At 39.3% G+C, this 23,099-nt stretch overlaps 2 protein-coding genes across 3 annotated transcripts in view; both read left to right on the forward strand.

The window, feature by feature from the left end:
- The window catches only part of eIF1A (eukaryotic translation initiation factor 1A), a 221,199-nt gene that overhangs the window by 179,391 nt on the left and 18,709 nt on the right, over positions 1 to 23,099 (forward strand). The window lies entirely within an intron of this gene.
- Positions 1 to 23,099, forward strand: part of jeb (low-density lipoprotein receptor domain-containing jelly belly protein) — a 112,345-nt gene that overhangs the window by 68,707 nt on the left and 20,539 nt on the right. For both annotated transcript variants that reach the window (XM_089842582.1, XM_089842583.1), the window contains exon 2: positions 22,762 to 22,922. In XM_089842582.1, the coding sequence (XP_089698708.1) occupies positions 22,762 to 22,922 (161 nt within the window). The remainder of the gene's footprint in view (positions 1 to 22,761; positions 22,923 to 23,099) is intronic.

Here is a 23,099-nt window from a genome sequence, read left to right on the forward strand (position 1 = left end):
ACAAATAAACCTGTAAACCTCCATCCCCTAAATGTTGGCTTGCTATTCCCACAAATCGGCGTTTGGTATTATTTATTGCAAAAAACATGTCTTTTTATTATTATTTTCAGTTGACGTCATTGCTTTTTAATTAAGTTATTTATTAATTCAGATGTATTTGAAAGGTTTTTATGATATTAGAAATATCATAAGTTTATTAGATATGTTCCATAAGTATCACACTATCTATACTTCGTAATACTAGAGACAGCTCGAGCTAGTTCGTGAAAGACGCCAGAATTGACTACACTCTTCCTATTTAGTCTGTACTAAGCCTTTGACAGCGCCCAGTCACCAGGCGTCGTTTTACGTGAATCTATGACATTTCACCTACGTCACTTCGTGACAAGCTCTCAGTAACCAATGTCAAACTTATTGAAATATGTATATGAAATAATCACTTCATTCATTTTCTCTCTTAGTTTGTGCGTATTACTTAAGAGTAAATTAAGGTCCCTGCAAAACTAGTTTCCTGGGTAAAGGGGTTTGTGCAAATTATCGTTGATTATCAGTCAGTCAGGACTTCTAAATATCTACGCTTATGACCTAACTGTATTTAAAGACCCATTTTTATCACCCATAATTATTAACAGGCTTTTTGAACGGATTCTTATTTCATTCGCTTCGTGACACGTTTACACCCACGTCTCGGGTATCTCGGGTTTCTATTTATTTTGGCCGTCAATGCTATTCGATTTGACTCCAAAGTCGAAGTTACGCGGATGGACGCATAATATTACGTTACCATAGAGAAAATTCTTCCATAGTCAAATAACCAAGGGGAAGCGTATATATTTCGATAAAGATCTCGATTCAGTTTCTCGTCCTACGACATTCGACTCCTTTGGTTTTTTTTAAACTTCAATTTAAACGCGTCCTTTCCTGGGTTTTCCTTTCTCAGTAACTTAAGTCTTTTTATTGGAAATCGACCCCAAGTTCCGAAACCCCGATTTTTTTCGAAAGGTAAAGCTGTTCATTGAATAAAAAGAGGAGGAAATAGGAGAGGGGTATGGTTCTTAAGTGTCGATTTCCCATTGAAAACAAGTACGACAAGTTAAAGCAAATGTCGGCTATTTTGGCGCCCCTAACACATTGGCTAATCTTCGACACACAAATTTTACCTTGCCAAAGGCCTAAATAAATCAAAACTCGTCCACTAGGGGTCTAGGGCGGAGCTAAAACTAGCCTTTGCAAAGCTTAGAACGCCAGTCTACTTCACCCCAGGACCATGGGAGCATCTAGTGCAGATAATAGACAACATTATACCTTAAATGAATGACCTTTTTCTAAATATAAAAGGGAAGATTACAAAATAATTAGCTTTTAATAAGTCTTAAAAACGATGACTACTGTGCCATCCGCCTTTGGTTTAGTGGCGTCTGCTAAACCGAACCTCTTACCCTTACCTCTCTCAACCTGTGAGAATTCAACCAATCCCGTAGGAGTAAGAGCGTAGACATTAGAACACGCATTAGGAATGTATAGGTAAAGAGGTTCTGGCTAGCAGACGCCACTAATCAATGGCGGCACAGCTAGAACCTCTTACCCTTACCTCTCTCAACCTGTGAGAATTCAACCAATCCCGTAGGGGTAAGAGCGCAGACATTAGAACACGCATTAGGAATGTATAAATAAAGAGGTTCTGGCTAGCGGACGCCACTAATCAATGGCGGCACAGCCAGAACCTCTTACCAAGGAATATGGAGATAGGGAAGTTTCGTGTAACGCTATAACTCCGGTCGCCCAAAAATCCCGTTTTCGGCGTGGATGTGCATGTGCGCATGCGCCGCACTTTTCTCGCGCATCGTGCTGAGGACAGGCGGCACTACCGGTTTCCTGAGCGGTTCAAACTAACGCCGAATATAAGTCACGTGACCTGCTACATTTCGTGAAGAGAGATTCCTATACTGACCAAACTTCCCTATCTCCATGTTCCTTGCTCTTACCCTTACTTCTCTCAACCTGTGAGAATTCAACCAATCCCGTGGGGGTAAGAGCGTAGACATTAGAACGCGCATTAGGAATGTATAGGTAAAGAGGTTCTGGCTAGCAGACGCCACTAATCAATGGCGGCACAGCCAGAACCTCTTACCCTTACCTCTCTCAACCTGTGAGAATTCAACCAATCCCGTAGGGGTAAGAGCGTAGACATTAGAACATACATTAGGAATGTATAGGTAAAGAGGTTCTGGCTAGCAGACGCCACTAATCAATGGCGGCACAGCAGTCCTCGTTTTTAAGACTCATTAAATGCTAATTATTTTTCCTTTGATATTTAGAAAAATGTCGTTCTTTTAAGATATAGTGTTATGTCACCTGAACTTTTCATTTAAAATAAACCACAACCGAGACTCGCTTTAAACCTGATAACATGAATAGTTTACGAAATTTCGAGTAGACGAAAATATAGACCAGTAAAATTAAAGGAGACATACTCCCCCCCCCCCATCCTTGAAATGTCCAATCACTAAAAATCTGTCTTCGTTAACCATTTCAGCAAAATTTCCATTAGGTCAACAAACCCAAAAAATTTTAATTTTGCGCGAGATTAAACATTTGCACCGTTCGTCTTTTAATCGTATTAAAAACCTTTAATACGAAATATAATAGTGAAGCTTATAAGGCGGTGTTCGCGATCACCCCATTAATAACATCAACCCTCGAAATAACCCAAGTATATACGAATGATACGTATGTATGATTTAGGTTTAGACTGTATTAATTCTCTTATCGCGAAGATTTTTTTCTTTATATTTGATGAAAACTTCTAGTGACTTTCAAAGTTGAGGGCACTACGCAAAGAAAGCCTTAGAGAGAAAAAAATTGGAGTGATGAAATTTTCCAGGGTGTTAAGTTTATATTTAATCTAACGGATGGCTTCTTTCGTTAACGAGATTGCTTTGAAAGGATGAAGAGTGAAGTAAAAAGGCAAGCAGTTTGTAGTGATGAAGCGACCTTTAATTGTTTTAATATCAACTGCTAGAATCGGTGCTTGGCGTGGCAAATTTTATTATTTTTATTTTTCTAAAATGATTATGCTCCATTTTTTCCCTCCGCCATTTTTATCTTTTGTTACAAAAGTAATAGATAGGGGGGAAGTAGAGAGAGACAAGGCATCCATCACTCTCTCTGTTGTATCCCATTCTCGCCCGCTTTTCTATTCTATTCTCTTTTATTTGACGTTTTTACATCGTTTGTTCACGTGATGCGGAGGTTTTTCTTTCCCGCCAAGCTCGTGCTAAAACGCGAGCGCCCACGCGCAACCATTCATAGATATAAGCGGAAGTATATAATACTTCTCATCGAGAGAGAAGTGTACAGCACAAAGCCGGGTACTTGTAACATTATTTTCCCCAACCGAATCACAGACGCCATGTAAATAGTTCCCTCATCATTACTCTATTAGCGCTTAACTATTTGGCAAGGGGCATGCATGCGTTTGTGGATTTTTGTCCCACGTCAAGACAATCAAGGTTTGTGATGGGTTGATTGCTGAGGATTTAGTACCAAACAGTTATTGAATTCACCCTAGCACGGTGCGATGCCCATCTGAAGTTTGATGAGCGGGAGAGTAAACAAAAGGGTACATGAGACAGGGAAGAATCATGTTACGTAACTAAAGTATTAAGAGGATTCTTCTTCTATTATAACCTTCTGATATAAGTAATGGGTATAATTACTTTTATCCTAAAAAGCGATATAATTTTGATCGTAGTAATCAAGGAAATCGCTCAAAAGCAGAGTAAAAATGAGAAAGGTAACTTTGGTTGCGCTAGTGGTACATCTACTTCTTATATCTATGCTCTCTTCCTCTTTCCACTCTTAATGATCACGTGAACACTCGAGCCCCGGGTTGGCGGAAACGTTTCTCCTCAGTTGTTGGCTTAAGACTCGAAAATATTTTGAGCTCTTATCACCCGTCTTGTCTAGCTGATCTCCCGCCATTTTATGCCTTCCCTGCCCCCCTCTTGTAATTTCGTATAGCGATCAATCCTAACGTCCGTTATTCTTCCACCCGTCTCTTTGTGTTTTGGATTGGACAGATCCTCATCTTCAAGCAGTCTTTACCCCCGACGCGTACGACGTTAAACCAACTCACGGATTTGACACGTGATCAAAATTTGTGTCGAAAACTATGTCCTCTTTACATCCTTTACGTAAAATTTTGATTTGCTTATCAGAAGGAAGGGATCAAAGTTGAAAGGTCAAAATGTCAGAAGGTAATTCGGAACGGTAACTCCGGCTATAATTATGTAACGTCAACGTTCACAATCCGTCCAGATTTTATCAGAACATTGCTAAAAGGTTAAAGGTCAAACTAAGAATGGGAAAGCTGAAATTTGGATAAGGGAACCGTTTTTCACGCGCCATTATTCCCAATATCTTCAAAAGATGCGTTTAAAATATGAAAGGTCAAAGGAGAACGTTAACCCTTAAAGTATTTGCATGTATTAGCTCAGTTTTGAATTTACGTAAGGGTCATCAGTTTAGTTTGAGAAGTGTTGGAAGCGTAGGTTTTAGCGCCGAAAAGCGTTTCCAAGTTTTCCACGGCGAACAAGATCTTCTATCGTGGAGAAAGGCAGATTGGCAGGAGTCTTAACTGTCAAACCTATATATTTCCATCTTCTTTAATCCCATTATGTGTCGCGTTTAGTTCAGTCTATTGACTATATACGGCCAAGTTTTTCTTTTCCTATAGTCTCACTCCATCCTTTTTCCACGGCTACATCTTCGAATTTTCTTTATCTTTGTCTCGGCGTCTTTGGTCCAAAGTCCTTTCCCGCAAAGCCCTTCTTTCACGTCACGAAGAAATCGCTCTTTTTCCAACACCGCCAACACAGAAAGCTACGAGTAAACCGCAATTACCCCCTTTCCTCAAGGAGTAAAGACCCAAAAATGACTTAACTTCGCGGCTGGTTTGTTTGTAAAAGTTACCTGGTTTGTTGCTCCTAGGAATTTAGGAAAGCATTACCTCTTCTTTGCCCTTTTCTTTTTTTGGGTTCTCTGCCATTTTAGTAAGAATAGCGTTGGGAGCCCAAGAAAAACCCCAGCGATCCCCCGTGGATCGCGTTTACCTCTCTGGAGACTCTAAATGGTACGGAAGGTGGGCTTGTATCGGTTTATGCGTTGCTTTTTTTTCGACAGCCCTAAAGAGAAAAGAGTGTGTGGGTGGAGAGAGAGCTTAGTGGCAAACTGGTTGGCTGACTATACGAGCTCTTTTCTGATCCCCGTGAAACGCTTCATTAACTCGGCGAGCGATTTTTGCACTTTCTCCCACGGTTCCACCTCCTATAACCTTGGCTAACCGATTGATCTCGATAACATTTTGCGACGTAACGCACCCGGGTCACTCGGCGACCGGGTTGTTATCCTGACATAATTCATATTTTGACAAGGGAAATGAACCCCCATAAAGGATAGAAAAAACTGGGACTCTGCATGAGAGAGCGCTGACGATACAAAAATATTCCACGGTAGGCAGCAAGATCAAAGGGGTCGTTGGGATCATCTCGAGGTTATTTCTAAATTTAACCTCGGAACTCACGGTTTAAAGGTAGGCGGATGGTGGGGGGGTGATGAAATTAATGTATTCCCTTGGAAGCCACGATGCTTGTCTTTTCCGCTTCTCTTTGATGAACGGGGTAAGAAAATATTATCCATACTTAGTCGCCACTTCTTCACAAAAACGCAACTAACGCGTGCACCGTCTATCGAAAGATTCTTTTTCCTTCCTACCTAGAAAAAAGGTTATATATACTGCCGATAGTTTGAACTCCAGTAAAGGTTTTGTTCTATATCTTTATTGGCTTTAGTTTGCTCGTCAACCGATACAAAATGAAACAGTTTTCCCGACCTAAAAAGACATTATCAAAGGTATAAACCTATAGCACCTCCCATGTCTTTCCGTTTCAATCGAAATATTTTTTATCCTGGATCATTCTTGAAATAACTTTCTTACGAACTGTGTATTAGCTTGGTGCTGGGTATTAACGTCACTTGTTAGTTCAAGCTCAGATTAATAACCTCCTGGATATGAAAGGAAATAGGGAGGCATACTTGAATAGGGCATCGGCATCTCTAGCGCCCCTATAGTCAAAAGTTGGAAAAAAGTTACCCCAAACAGACTCAGTAAGCGCGTGATCGCGTTTGCTACTCCATGCTTTTTTAAGCCTCGGCTACTTTTTATCGGCGGTTCCCGTTTCTTTTTCTCTTCTTATCCCGGTCCGGAGGTTTTGGTCACTAAATTAGGTAGGTTTTTGGTTTTTTAATGTAAAAATTAGATCAAACTATAAATTTGATAAATCGGATGACAGAAAAGCAATAATGGTCTTCGAAGACACAAAAAAAAAACGTTTACGTTCACTTGCCGGTACAACCGTACAATTCAAACTGCGACGTCTGCATGGGGTGACAAAGTTCTACGTTTTGCCGTCTGAGGGCTCCACATGGCGATACTATTTGAAAACGCCCGGTTTTGCTTGCCTTTCATATCCAGGGGTTATTAATCTGAGGTTCAAGCTCCCTCGATCCTTTTACCGTTCCAGGTAATTAGAAAAATTTTAGTCTGGATTCTTCTTCTCTCTTCCACACTCTTTCGTGTCTCGACGGAATTTAGTTTGCTGTTGTAAGAGTGGAAGCAAAGGGGTCACGGATTGTTTTCCAGAGTGCACTCAGCCCGCTATCTCCTAGTTTATAATTAATTAGCATCTTAGTGATTCCCTTAATTCTACTCTCCTCTATGTCCCTCTATTTAGGGTTAAGTTGAACTTGTTTTCCAACTTCCTTCTTTTTTGGGGAAATTGGGAAATGATTATTTATTATTACCTGCAGGTTCGTTTTCCGTCGCATTTAAATAAATTATCTATTCTATCCTAAACTATAAGTAACTTCATAAGTTAATTAACTTATGGTAACTTACTAACCAAAGTGTGACACTTAAAATTGCTTCGAGTAATGCTAAAGACCTGACCAGAAGTTCATTGCTTTTACCAGAAGTGAGATGAGACTAGAAGTGAAGGGCTCTAGCATTGGTAATAGATCCTGGCATTAGTGAACAAATTTGAGGATTTTACGCCGCTTCAATAGCGCCTACGCTAGAGAGAAAAAAATTGGTCGAGTTCCAAAAAAATTTCTTACCCCCTTCCCCTCAACCTAAAGCGGCGAAACACGGACGGGGATGCTTAAATCTAGTTCGGCCGTCTACCACCGCGAGCGTCTCACGTTTTGGAGGGGAAATTCTGAAACCGCCACTAGAGGGCCAACCGTTGGTGTGTTATCAAGAATATTCACTTTCGCCGAGTGACGAATTTGGTTATCTCAGTACTTCTAGTCTCATCTCACTTCTGCTTTTACGAAAGTCAGTTTTGATTGGCAAAAGGTTGGTGGAAATCATGATTTACTCGGAAATCAACATGCACTTCCATAAACTTTTCTAGAGCTCGGCATTTTCTATCCATTATCCAGAGTATGGATAAAGATAAAATAACGTGGATAATGGATAGATAATACGGAGCTCTAAACGTTTCAGTGTCATACTCATTGTTGTCAGGATCCTTACTATTTAACCAAATGTAGGTTAGGCATACTTTAGCAGTTCCTTGAAAACAAAATATATGTAATCATGGAGCGAAATAGTCAAGGAATTGAAAATAATACATTACATGAGGGAGTTCATTAATATTCCTTTATCAATAACTAATTTAACTTCAAAATCAGGTCATTATTCTAACAAAATATGCGAAGGCGTATTTTAAATTTTTAATGTTACTTGAAAACTTCCAAGTACGCTTAATAAATATTTCAAAGTGCTCTAGCATTTTTTATAAGTTTCTTAGCAACATCTAAGAGAATGATAAACGTGGTCCCACTAGGCCTAGGAGTCATACATGGACAAAGCAATACTGAAGGACGGATGGCAGAGGGAGAAAGTTGAAAATTTGTTAATTCGCCTTCTAGCGGCAGATGGTAGCAAACCGGATAGTGGGGGGCATTTGGGGGAATCAACGTTCTAGAGAGGGAAGCAGCTAACGTCTTACTTTGTCTAGATGGCGCTAGCTCTTTCCGGGATTTGACTCGGTATTTTTTATAACCCCCCGTCCATTTTGGGGCTGAAAAGGGGGAAGTAAGCTTAACGTTGGATGTTTAGTCATTTAGTATGGGGCTCTATGGGCTGCCATCGGTCCTTCAGTATTGCTTAGTCCATGAGTCATATAAGCGGATACGGGCAAACCCATCAAGATCTTGAATATGTTTCATCAAATTATAGATAAATGTAAGATTTTTGGTTACCTAAGACTGCTTGTCTTAAGGCATTAAAACTTTGTTTTGATCGTAAACGTAAAATATTTATTCGCCTTAAAAATCCTGCAACTTAATAAATAATGTAGCTAACTTTCTAAACTAAGTACTTTCCGAGATATATTTGTTGCCGGTGCCTTGTAATTGCACTATTTGGGACAGTTTTTTCTTGACGGAAAATCTCTTTCCGAGTCCAAGAATCTCTCAATTATCTCTATCTTTTCTTATTTCTTTCGGTCTAAGGGCTAATTGATGGCAAGGCTTATGGTAGATCTTTTCCCGTATACTCCTAACCAATCTAGGGTGTCACTAAAGCCAAGGGTTAGAATGGGCCGTTGTTGACCCCGGAGTTAGTCCAAGGTGTTAGATGTGGGGTTATGGGTTCTCTCAAAGGTCATCGCGTCCATGATTATCGAGATTAATGAAATAACCCCGAGAAGGATCTAACCAAGCTAGATTAGGCTTCGTAACACCACGTTTCAGGATCACGTTCGCACCCCTGTAATTTAACGCTCTTTCTCCAATTAAGACTTTATCCTAATCAATAGACTATTAATCTTTTAAGTTATCGGAATTATTTATTCTATTCTCGTGCGGACCTGATTAAATAAAACCAAAAGTTAAATTAGAAAGTTTAGAGCTATTTTATCTAGTTAATTAAATTTTAAGTACTACTAATCCTTTTTACTTGACAGTATTACTTTTAAAGGTTCTAAAATACTAAAAGCTCAATTAACCTAATGTATCCAAAAACCTAAATTTCTCTATCAGTTGTGAAAGCGCGCCAATTTTTCAAAATTCAAAAACCAAGGCTTAAAGAAAACCTTTCTAAACAAGGCTTAACGAAAAATTCCAAAACAAAGGCTTAACGAAAAAAATTTTAATGTTAAAATATGAAACTTAAGTAACTAACACATCCTAGAGTTGACAACAAGGATGAAACCAAATACGTCATCACTCACTATACAGTGCCTAGAGAAAGTGCTTAATCTCATCTCTGGAATGAAGCTACAAATATTTGACTCGCGCTGAACATCAGACACCATTCGTAAACTATAACCCTACGCATTAAGCCTAAGGCTTTAATTATTAACTAAGTTGGATGGCCGAATTGAAAGCTAACCTATAGGCCTACGCGTTCTCGTGAACAATTCGTGCGTAACGTTACCTTTTCACGTACAGACAGTTTAGCGGTTTGCACCTCGATCCTAATTGACTAATAGTAATATCTCTGGAATGGTATATGGAATTTAGGCGGGAAATATCTGACCGGCAAACCTCTTAAACTAATTCTCCACCAAGGCTTATTACAATCTATCTGGATCCATGGATTTATAATAGAAGCTCACGCTTCCTGGATATATCACTGTAGCCTTCAGTAAGGCATTTTGATTTTAAACACATTTATGTTATAAAAATTCTCGCGGGTGGGGACTGGGGGGCTGATGACGTAGAAATTGAGGCAAAAGTTTTTCTCTCGGCGCGTGCGCGCGCGCTCTTTTCAAAAAATTATTTCGCGCGCGCTATTCAAAAGTTACTTCGCGCGCGAGATTGAAACACGTCGACTTCCAACCCCCTCCTGAATTTGCCTCAAATTCTACGTCACAAACGCTTGTGCCAGGCTGGTACTAGCTCGCGCCATTTCAGACGAGGAATAAATGTTGTGCGCGTTTTAAGGTGAGTGACATATCCATGAAGCGTAAGCTTCTATTATAAATCCATGCTGGATCAAAGTATAATTTACGGAGCTTAATCCGTAATACTATATATTCCCCAACCTGGAATAATAAACGTATACATAAGGATTAAGTAATATTATATAAGGCTAGCTATTCGAGATCATTTTAATCGACATAGCTATGAAATAAAACCAGTAGATTCAAATCAATTTGCTAAGCCAGTCCCTTGAACTCTTCCTTTAGAAATTAACAACTATTGAATAATACGAGTGAGGAGATAGCAAATTGAACAATTCAAAGAGCTCTTTTAAGTAAATAAATGTGTGGTTGGTTGGTTGATTGTAAATTTTGTTCAAACGAATACCTTCGGTTCGTCTTTTATCTATACGTCGTATAAGACCAACCTCTGAACCAATAAACTGCTTTGAACTTCAATGTTAAACAAATACGTATAAGATTCAAGGAGAGAATTTTTAAACGGATTCGTTTAATGTAGTCGGAGAAAAACAAAGACTTTATACGAGAAAGGAGGAATCTTCCTAGGTGACTATAATAAAAGGTGTTGAAATTTTCAAGAAGAGAGCTCTCCATCGAACTCTCTTGGAAAAAAGGCTGTGATGGTAAAGAGGTCGACCGTTAGATCCTTATGTTTATTTTAAGCCCGTACCAAACTCTAACCCTTGGTGAAACATACACAAGGGGTAACTCAACTCTCCCATCAGCGTAAACCCTGCCTCGAGCTCAGAGTTCCAACTTGGGCCTTTAAGCAACTTACGGTTGGTACGTGCCGAGCTGGAGCTTCGCGTCAAGTTGGAGGAACGGGGATTTGGACAGGAAAATCTTCATTTCCATATGAAGCTCGGCGGAGGTTGTTCCACTCTTAAACCCCGAAAACCAAATTCGGCGTATACATTGAACCCCCCCCCCCTTAACAGCGTCATCTCCAAACTATAGTGTACCATAAACGTCCATCTTGACGAGTTGAATGTACAGAAAACGGCCTTCTGAAACTTCAGCCGTACGAGGAATAGTATACGAGTTGCTATCGAAAATGATTTGAGGAAAGAGATTTTGATCAAGTGTTGTAAAGTACTTTTAATGAGACTCAATGACATAGCCAAAATGTAACGTTCCTCGAACATAAATACGGGGACTTATGACTATAACTAGAAGCAAAGTGGACCGGCATTGGAAAACTCGCTTAGTAGGTGAGGGTTTCTTCGTGTCGTTGATTATCAGTCAGTCGTAGACTTAACTTTTACTATTCCCTTCGCAAACATTCGCGAAACACATTTGACAATTTGGACCGTAATCGCGCAATTTTTGCCTAAAATGTTGGGAGAGTATTGTATCCATTCATGATGAAACGTATTTATCTATATTCAGCCTTTGTAAGTGGACGGAGTGAGCTAAGCCTAAAGAGAAAGAAAGGAAGATGGTGGTACGGGGTTAGGATGAGTAGCGACGAACGCTCCCATGAATTATTCAAAGCGGCGTCCATCTTATTCTTATACTCTTTGCGAGCTAAGTTTAGAAAAGAGAGCGAAAAGAAGGGAGGAAGGGATATAAGTGTGGCAGGAAGAAAGAACAAACCTTAACATATCTCTCCCCTTTCCTTTACTCTTTGGAGAATTGGGGTTGCCTGGCAAAGAAAGGGATAAAAGGACCAAGACGCCACCAAAAGGAAGCAAGCAAAAAAAAGAACCTTACGCGTCCCGATCTTTATCAACTCCTCTAAAGATTTTTTTTGAACGCCGTGAAAGCGTGAATGAAGTGGAAGGCTCTTTAGGAAAAGTTGGATTAAATATTGACATACTATACGACTCTTTAACGTATCTCCATTCACGCGGTCTTACCCGAATTTATTTTAGGCCTAGAGAAAATGGAAATAGCCTGGCTCGAAGCTCGAATCCACCCGGTCTCCAATCGGCATCAATAAATGGGAAGCTAGCAAAATGATCGTCCAAATTCTTTATTCGAAACACGCCCTCTCTTAGATTTCTTATTTTTATATCATCAGAAGTAAATACATCGAAGTTAATCCCTCGGAATTGGTTTACTCCTAAAGAAATATCCATCATCAAATCTTGGAAACTAGCAAACTTTAATTTATTTGCTTCTAACAGCTGATACTTTTCCAATTCAGGAACTTTCCTTATTTTTTTCCTTTAGGGTTAAGATAATGCGTATGAGAATGGTAACTTCATTGACGAGTATGCTTGTAGCAAACGATAGAAGGATGTGTAATTTTTTTAAGTGAATGCTTTTTTTCATTTCTTTTTTCATTTTTGAACAAAAGATTGCAGTCTATTCTGATCGCGATTCAGGGATCTAGACATGTTTTTTGTTTGACCTCATTCGCGCGCACCCCATGGGATATAATTGGTCGGATGATTCATTAGGCAAATTGGGAAATGATTACGATGAGGAAGAATACTTGTATGTTTGCACGAGAGTAAAAAAAAACAACACGGCAAGCCCAAAAAATAAATAATAATAATTTGATTATTTCCTCGTGAATTTTTATTAACCACGTGAATTCGGAGAAAATGGAATAGTTTGCTACGGTAATTAACTTAATTCTTCAGAGGCCGGTAGACCCTTGTAGATAAGAATTGATGCCAGTTTGTAATGTTATTACAATTAGATATCCCTCAACTTTGCGTCAAATATTGAATTAAACCTCAGACCACCTAACCCATGGACAGGCAAAGCCATGTTAAACCCGCGTTAACAAATGGCAATGTGTAGCACGCGCCCTCACGCGTCTACGGACCGCAATTTATCGCCAAATGTTGTACCGTAATGAAAAATTCGTCTGTAATGGTTCGGGATATTTTTAGCCAAGGCTTAATGTTAAACAGACTTTATAAACAATACCAGAGTGATATTTTCTAAAACTAACTTGATAGATCGTTATGAATCTTTAATGAGAGAGGGGCTAAAATAAATAAATATTGAAATTCAAGTCACTTTTATAATTTAGTCAGATTTTCTCCCCATATCGGTGACCTCTGCTCATCAAAGAAAAAAAAAATGGCGCGAATTTTACTAGGGTTTGGTGAAAAACTTCCAGCATCCGCCGCCACAGCGCTAGTGTCAGGCCTTGCTCTAAGCAAACCTAGCTCCCTATTCAGTTGCTTGTCCATGGGTTAGGTGGTCTGAGATTAAACTTAGTGCGCCTGATTTGGTGGTCCTAACTCGTAAAATTTGGTCTTGAAATAAACCTTTAATGATAGCAGTTTTCCGATCGAAACGTTGACGCGTATTTACCTTTACGAAGAACTTCGACCCGTTGTGGATTTTTTCTCAGGTACGGTACAGTTACTTACGTAAGGTTTATTTTTATTTTTAGCGCACTCTATTTTTGCCGTAAGCGCGGGAAAATAGAAAGTGTTTATTTATTTTGGCCGCATGGCGATCACGTTTTGAAACGAGAAAGCCAGAGATCGAATTACGATTTCTAATACAATCTTTTCACCGTTACTTTCTTTACGTGGTCGCCTCAAGAGCTTTGTTTTCTAATGGTTTACTATTGGACAGCAAAGCGGGGAGTAGCGAGGAACCTAAGGTTACTTTCATTTACTACCATTACCAACAAAACGATTGAATTTCTTCGTAAAAAGTTCCAAACACGTAAGGAATTCTCGAACATTGTTTTCTCGCATTCTTTTCGTTATTTTGGGTGAAATTGTACACGTTTAAAAATCGGTTTTCGATTTCAATTTAAATAATTGGTATTTTATTTTGGCAATATCCGGGTTTTTGTACGTTTAAATATCATCTAATTGGAAAACCTCAATTACTTATTATCATTTATACCTTAAATTATCCTTTTTATCCCCCGCAAACTGAGGATACCTTCGCAATTTGATATGCCGTTTGAAAATTTATTATTTGATTAACCTAATCAGTATTAAATTATTGACCACGTCAAAAATATGATCCCTGCTCTAACGTCAGAAGACAAGGTCTTGGGCCTACGTGGAATTGCTTAAAATACTTTCCCATTTAATATACCCTGCAGTACCTGGATGAACAATTTTAACCTAATGGTCATTTGTGTGGTTTGCGTTACCCGCGTGTACTTTCTTGACCTTGGTATTTCAAAAATAGCATTTTCTCGTGTTTCCGGTAACGCCAATTAAAGAATTTAGATGGTTTATTCTATTCCATTCAGGTTGGTTGTATCTTTTGTTTTCCAGGCCAGTGATTGTATGGAAAGTTTTGTCTTTGACACGGCCCTAGGGACACACTGGTACCGGGAATAACAATGCTATTTGCATTGCGCCAATGGAAAACGAGTTAATTTTAGATTGGCGGTAACGTCAGCAACGACAAAAGATTTCCCACTTTTTGGAAGCTCAGCTATAGTTCCCGCCAAATTTAGTTTTCCCGCGCGATTCTTTCTGTTCCAAAATTTTCTCTCCCTCGTGACTTGACGCCGCGTCTTTGTCACGCTAATTATATTTTCCTCTTTCGCACGAGCTTCTAATGAACGAAATTTATACCGTGGAATAGAAACTACCTGCCCCCCCTTTTTTTACGAGTTTTTCTAAGTTTCCAGCTGGAGGTTAGAGGGAAGTGGAGTACGTCTTTCTATTCCTTAGCCTGTAATTTCATTTCCTAATTTTCCACCTTGTAGGAAGTCCAATTTGAATATTTCTTTCCGGGATTTGGACTTAATTTGAAAATCCGTCTCTATTTGTAATACACGACATTGAAATGAAAACTATAGCGTCTATAAGCTCTAACTATGGCTACATTCCTAAATTTGTTTTAATTTAGGCAAATAATAGTGAAACTAAATATTTTATTTTTTGAATTTTAATTTGCAAATGACGTCGGTAAATTTAGGACAAATATAATATTATTATAATTTGTATTATATAATAATAATAATAAGCTTAATTCTATAAAGTTTAGTTTCAAAGTTTCCCTGTATGTTTCTGTATGATTAAAATAAGTTGTATCAGATGTATAAAATATTTGAGGATTTTATGCCGCTTCCATCGCGCCTACACTTGAGAGAAAAAATTGGTCGAGTTCCAAAAACATTTCCTACCCCCTTCCCCTCAACCTAAAGCCGCGGAACACGGACGCGGGTGCTAGAATTCTATAAAATTTAGTTTCAAAGTTTCCCTATATGTTTCTGTATGATTAAAATAAGTTGTATCAGATGTATATAATACTTCTCTTCGAGAGAAGTGTACCACAAAGCTGGGTAATTTTAACATGATTCTTCCAAACATCAGAACACTTGGAGAAAGGTTATTTGACCAAAGCACATACGAGATAAATAGCGCTTAACTATTAGCCAAGGCGTATGCGCTTGTGGATTTTTGTCCCACGTCAAGACAATCAAGGTTTGTGGGTTGATTGCTGAGGATTTATTACAAACAGTTATAGAATTCACCTTAGCACGGTGCGATGCCCATCTGAATTAAGTTTGATGAGTGGGAGAGCAAAGAAAAAGGGTGAGACTGGGAAGAATCATGTTACATAACTAAGGTATTAAGAGGGTACAGAGTGTTTTCAACTTTTCATCCTTCTTCTGTTATCCCTTTCTGGCTCTACTTTTAAATATTCAATTTTAACCATTCATCGGTATAATCCTTTCATTGTACGCGGCGCCGACGCATTATTGATTGTAGTGTTAATTCTATTATCGTTAAATACTTGACTAATCTCTTTAACAAAGTTTAGTCACGTTTGTTCTTTAACTGAGCTCGTAAGCTCCTATAGAATGGTGTTTTTCAAAGACCTCTTTTTTTCAAAAAGTTCAAACGGTTGGAAATAAATCCTTTTAACAGAAGTATCGATTAACTCCGAAGTTGTTAGTAACCTGTATTTAATACCATTTTAAAACTTAACCTAAAACATTTGCACCTTACGTCAACAAAGTTGTTTTTTTACCCGCAGCGTCGCTCGCGTGTAATAAGAACTTCCATCAAAATGATATAAAGAATGTGTAGATTTTGCCAGAAGTAAGATGAGACTATAAGTAAAGAGCTCTAGCATTGGTAATAGATCCTGGCACTAGTGAAATAATAATTTGAGGATTTCATGCCGCTTCCATCGCGCCTACACTTGAGAGAAAAAATTGGTCGAGTTCCAAAAACATTTCCTACCCCCATCCCCTCAATCTAAAGCCGCGGAACACGGACGCCGGTGCTTGAATCTAGTTCAGCCGTCTACCGCCACGAGCGTCTCACGTTTTGGAGGCAAAATTCAGAAACCGCTACCAGAGGGCCAACTGTTGGTGGGTTATCAAGAATATTCACTTTCGCCAAGTGAAGAATTTGGTTATCTCAGTACTTCTAGTCTCATCTTACTTCTTATTTTACTGATGACTAATATTTTTGTAGCACCCTAGGAGCGAAGGCACTCGGCGTTGCCCGTCAGCCCGTCGGGACATTTTTTATTACTTTTCGCGCGGACATTATTCCATAAAGAAGGATTTTTTAATTTCTGGCCGCCATTTAAAAAGATGGCAACAAATCGAACCGAAAAGACCATTCAGACCGTCTATAGGTTAAAGGAAACAGTATGTGTGAAATGGGTTGAAACGCACGGACTTTGTTGCATAGAGAAGATTTTTTACATTTGTGGGCGCCATTTATTAAGATGGCGGCGGATTGGAAAAATCTTCCTTAGTACGCGCCTACTACTTCTGAGTAACGTTCCTGCAAATTTTCAGCCTTCTAGGGCAAGCGGTTTGGGCTGGGCGTTGATTATCAGTCAGTCTGTCAGTCAGGATATAGATATAGATAACCATCGTTATCCTGTCACGGTACAATAAGAATTCCTTGACTTAGTTCAATAAATTCCTGATTTTATATATTCATTAGCTTTAAATTAATTTGTTTCTGATTTCGGCAATTATCCTGTGAGAGCCGCAATATCACCCACATAATCGAACCCCCACCCCCAATATCCTTGTTGACTTTTTGAAATTTTTCCTGTAAGACTCGTAATGAACTAATTAGTGCCGATTTTTGGTGGATAACTTAGTCTCAAAATATTCCCGGCTTTTCTATCATCGTAAAGGTTCACGTTTGTTTGTTTTTTCGGTTGAGCGCCTTGATTTTCCACCGAAATAAATTCGAAATAAAAGGTCCCGACCGACGATTCGTTCGATTCGAGGAGGAAGGCGCTTTGAAATTAATTTTCAATAGTGCCTGAAGTTTAAAGAACTCTGTTTTTACGAGGTATCAGTCCCCTCGACACGATTAAAGATAAATTTACTCGCTATAGAAAATGCATCCGCCTAAAGTTTCAGCAAGGTTCGCGCAGTTCATGTGAGCTCGTACCATTTTCAAAACTCGGGGGGCTCAGTTCAATTGGAACCTTATTCCCCAGGGCCTCATTAGCAATATTTTTCCTATAAATGATTTCCGGTATATAGGCAACTTTGAAATTAATAACTGTACTCTCCAAACTTCCAAAAACCAAGGAAAAGACCAGTGTAGACCTTTTCATAGATATGGCGGGAAAACATTTTACGCGAAGATATGGCGGGAAAACATTTTACGCGAAGATATGACGGGAAAACATTTTACACGAAGATATGGCGGAAAAACATTTTACACGAAGATATTTCGGGAAAACATTTTACGCGAAGATATGGCGGGAAAACATTTTACGCGAAGATATGGCGGAAAAACATTTTACACGAAGATATGGCGGGAGAACACGTGACACTAAGATTCGATTTTTATGATTATGTATAAGGGATGGTGTGTGAGGCGAATGAGTTGTTAAGCCCAACCGACGCTACTAGACCAAGGACCATCACTAGAATGCATGAGAGAGAATCTTGGGGTGTTATCCGTTTATAGTTCGACGGAGTAACTCTATATAAAGCCTTTCGAGGGAACTCTAACCGCCTAGAGAACGCAATCTCCTCGAATATGGGGACCCCGTCTGACAGACGCCGGTGGTCCCGAGTGCACCCATGTACTCACTCCATTGTAGCGTGAAAGCCGATGACGGATCAACTCCTGGTGGTGGTGGTGGTGGTTGTGCTTAGTAAAACGCGACGCCTCAAGGGTCCTTCGGGGACTTATCCTAAAGATTCTCTCCAGTCTATAAGGAGACAGTACAAGGTTACTACAGGAAAAATATTGTCTACGTGACTCTTGGTCGCGTTGAATGATCTCGAGGCTTAACCCTGAAACTTCTGGGTCAGTATTTTTAATAGGTCCACAAACACGTGTTTGAAGAAAATGAACTATGTTGAATTCTGTCTTGTAGGTTTGGTAAGGTATAAATGGGTTTGATTAGCTTAGGTAAGGTCAGAAGTAAAAAGGGGGAAAGTACGTATCAAAGAGGCTTCGCGAGGCGTCGAGTTATGGTTTTTTTTCGCGCCTTCACAGAATCGTGTTTTTGGCGGGAAGTCGCAGATGAATACACCAAAGAGGAGAGAAAGAGGGAGAGAGAATCAGTATAGGCAGCCGGGATCCATGCGTGGTGGAAACGGGGGTAAATCTACGGTACACCGCAGCGCCTGAGCGCAGCTTTCTCGAGCATAGTTGACGTAGGGGATGACAGAGATAAGGCGAGGAGGTCAATCCCCCCTATGCGCTAAGGATGTGCGTCCTAAAACTAAACGTACCGAAAATTGTTTTTACTACCCCCCCTATTTTCCCATTTTTCGGCGGATTTTATAAAGCGCGTTTCTATCTCCCTCTCACTCTCCTCTTTGAATACACTTCCCCGAAACTTTTTCTAATACTCTTCGTCTGTCCAAGATGAACGTTTTTAGTTAGCTTTAGAACGTGTGGTGGCGAGGTTTAGAAAATTTCTCTAGATAACTTGCCTCTCCTCTGATTGGATGAATTAAAATTTTTCGCCGTAAACAGTGTTTTTTTATGGGAAAGGGACGCCTTACACTAACTTAAGCTGGAACTACCTACTTCCCTCAATTTACTTCTGGTAAGGTTTAATCGTGTTAGGGTATGTAAGGTTCATAGGGGTTAGGTTAGCCTATTTGAAGGTCAACCACCCGTTCTTGTTTTGTCTCTTTCGCAATACCGTATATTTTTTTTAATTATGAATGCAATATGACCAGTTTTTTTTTCATCTCGATTACTTTCGTAAGAAATAATTTCCACGGTAATCCTAATAGAAACAGTCGCCTACACACTGGGGTAATTCTTGATTGCCTATAAATAAGCGTAAGCTTTATACCTGCTTGTTCGTGAGTGGAATGAATTAAAAGGAACCGCGTTCTCCAAAATGATCGGACCAACGCGCAACCTCGGTTCCCATTATTCTAATCTATTAAAGTTATTCCGGTACTGCAGGGTTCATACAAACCTGGAAAACAGGGAAAACCTGGAAAACAGAGAAAACCTGGAAAAATCAGGGAAATAAATAGTTGACAATTGACCTCAGGGAAATTTCGAATTTTTAGTAAAATTCAGGGAAATCAGGGAAATTTGCGTCAAACAGGGGCCGAGTAATTAAGCAAAATGTTCATAAACATACCCTCCATAGGATTAACACTATACTAAACTTTGGAGGCTCTAACTCTAGTTCTACTAGAGATACGGGGATGCCCATTGAGTATGTTATAGTTCTATTTGCCCCCCATCCTTAGATACTAAAAACTTGGTGTTAAGATAAACAGGGGCCGAATAATTAAGCAAAATGTGCAACAAAACACACTCTCCATAGGATTAACATTACACTAAACTTTGGAGGCTCATAACTTAGGTTCTACTAGAGATACGGGGATGTCCTTTGAGTATGTTATAGTCCTATTTCCCCCTCCTTCGTTAACATTTGCTCCGTAGGATACTCCATATACGGGAAAAGCCTGGAAAACCCAGGGAAGTATATGGGGAAAAAACCTGGAAATCTCAGGGAAATTTGTTTTCCAAAAGTTGTATGAACCCTGGGTACTATAGCTAAAGACTCGGCTAGGAATAGTTCTCCTAATTCCTTCCCTCTTTGGATACAATTACTTGGTATTCCAATTGCCAAGCTTCGACCTTCGTTCATGCGAGAGCGTGTAATTCGATTCCTTCTCGTTAGTTTGATTAATTAAAGTTCCATTTCGCTTGGAAAAAATTCTAATAATATCGACCGAATACGTCGTGCACTTACAGATTTGAACGAACCCGTTAAAGGAAAAATGTAGTAACTAAATCTTACATAGGGGATGGCGAAACTAGGAGAGAGCGCTTACAATACAAAAATATATTATTACCGAAGCGATTATTATCGAGCGATGTCATTGTTAGTGTTCTGGTATATCAAGATCATTATTTTAATTTCAACTCTAGGGCCACGCCGGGGGACTTAATTATGGATCGGTATTTTCTATTTTTTCTGATATATCAGTGTCGCTTTAAATTAATTTCAAAGCACTACTTAAAGGTGGGTGCTAGGAAATTAAATTAATGTATGCACGGGGTTGTTAAAAAAATCTTCTTTGTTGCTCAGTATTAGAGTGATAATACTTCATTTCTTAATAAATACAAGAAGTGATATCTAGTTTATTAGGGAGAAGGTATAAGATGCCTAAGTATTCGCGCGCCATAGTCCCAGACCCCATTTCAAAATACAAGGGGGGGGGCGTAAAAGGAGGCCGGGCTATTTCGCCTCTCCTCATTCGGAAAATACGTAATTTTCGTCATTCGCGTCGCGCTGACGTGAGTTTTCAAGAACCAGTGAGATGCTGGTTGTATTTTAGAGGCGGGGATTAACTCCGGACCTACGTTTGGACTGGACATAAAGCTGGAAATGTGGCGAATTTATACCTTCTCCCTAATAAACTAGATATCACTTCTTGTAAATACATGCAGATATGTAGTTTTTCTCTATTTGAGTTACTACCTTTTTACCCTACGTATAGCTCATTGAGAAACGTGTTTGGAGCGTAGAAACGGCATTAAAAGGGCATTATACAACATTGTATATATTACTATTATGTTGCGAATAAATTAATTGCTAGGCAATAAGACCTATAGAAAGGATCGTTTGACATCACGTCGCTTTGCAAGGAAATGACGGGCTTTTAGTCTCTTAATCTCAATGGCCATCCATATACACCTTTTAATTGGTCTTACATACAGTAGGTAAACCTAAACGCCGCTATAAATATAGACGGAAGGAGAGTCGTCTACCTATTCCATTTCCCTTCTTCCTTAGTGCGCTTTTCGCCGGAAATGAACCGGTTTGCCCCGCGTCGTTCTAGCCGTATCCGTTTCTAGTTGCCGCCGCCTTGTACGTCGCTATATATCCTAATCGTCTTCCTTAAGTGCGCTGACGATATTCGAGACGTTAAAAACCTTCCTCGAGCGACCTATTATACGCGTAATATATCCGTATAAAATATGGCTATGGAATAGAAAGTACCTGGCATTAATATTTCGCCATTTTACATTGTGCAATTACCCGAATTTACCGAACATTTTCAACAGTATTGGATTTAGGGGTTGCTTTGTAATGAGTAGTTTATATTCCTTTTTTATTTTCTCTGAAACAAGCTATCCCGTTCATAGCCCTTGCTAAAGTACTGCAAATGTTTTATCCACGTGTCAAGAGATGAAGGCAACTGTTAACAAGGAGAAATACATAATACTTCTCTTCGAGAGAAGTGTACCGCTGTAACATGATTCTTTCCAACATCATTTTACATTTAGAGCAAGGTTCCTAACCCAAATCACAACCCTCGTCATTACTCTATTAGCGCTTAACTATTTTCCAAGGCGCATGCGCTTGTGGATTTTTGTCCCACGTCAAGACAATCAAGGTTTGTGGGTTGATTGCTGAGGATTTAGTACCAAATACTTATAGAACCCCACGGCGCGATGCTTATCTGAAGTTTGATAAGCGGCAGAGCAAACAAAAAGGGTGAGCCTGGGAAGAATCATGTTAAATAACTGTAGTATTACTATTAAGAGGGTACAGAGTGTTGTCATCCTTCCTCTATTATCACCTTCTGATATTAGGTATTTACTCTCAGTGCAGGGTCTAATTTTAGATATTTCCTTCGTGTAGTTAAGCATTTTCGCTAGAAAACAAACCAGACTATTTTCTGACTATACAGTATAGTAGGAGTAAAACAACTCTGACCTTCATTTATTCCGATAGAGACTTAATCTATTAAGTAGGTTGAAGTAAGGTTATTCCACGTATTAGCTCGTAACATCCTCTTAGTAAGATACCTGGAATAACAATGACCAACTTGTTTATGTCGAAACCCATGTATCCATTTTCTCTCTAGAAGATTATCTACACTCTGCTTACAATTTTTTGGCCAGCTTAGGAGTTAAAGACTAAACGAAAATTCCGTAAATAACATATATATCAATAAGTATAACCAAGAAGCTATATCTAGTTTACTAGAGAGAAGGTTTAAGATGCCTAAGTATTCGCGCCCCATATAGTCCCAGTCCCCCTTTCAAAATACAAGGGGGGACGTAAAAGTAGGCCGGGCTATTTCGCCTCTCCTCAGTCGGAAAATACCACGTAATTTTCGTCATTCGCGTCACGCTAACGTGAGTTTTCAAGAACCAATGAGATGCTGGTTTTAATTTAGAGGCGGGGATTATCTCCGGACAACTTTTGAACTGGAGATAAAGCTAGAAATGTGGCGCGAATTTATACCTTCTCCCTAGTAAACTAGATATCTCTTCTTGGTATAACATTTCTTCCCATATTAACTAGATCCTTTTTTTTCCTACATAAATGAACAATTTATTTTCATTTTTTCTTGTATTTATCTTTGTAGAATGTGCTCCGGGAGATGATGGTATGGACAGATTTGCTTGTCCATCTCCTGATCGACAAGGTCGCTATAGATGTATCGATGACCACGGACTATGTGACGGTTTCATTGATTGTCCGAACGCCGAAGATGAAGACAGAATGTCCTGTATGTTCTATAAAACGGTTAGTACCAGAACGTATATACATTCTTAACATACTATGAGGGAAAAAATCGCCCGCGCTGTAGCCGTTTTGTATCGTGAGAACGGGCAGGAACGGTCATTTGAATGTGTGTTAAACCAAAAGTGTATAGATATAAAAACAAAAAGTATACTTCATTAACGATTCCCTGCCTTTGGC

The sequence above is a fragment of the Phalangium opilio genome, unplaced genomic scaffold (genome assembly GCF_054372755.1).
Source record: "Phalangium opilio isolate 3A_F unplaced genomic scaffold, DU_Popi_V2 ptg000070l_1, whole genome shotgun sequence".
Classification (NCBI taxonomy): Eukaryota; Metazoa; Arthropoda; class Arachnida; order Opiliones; family Phalangiidae; genus Phalangium; species Phalangium opilio.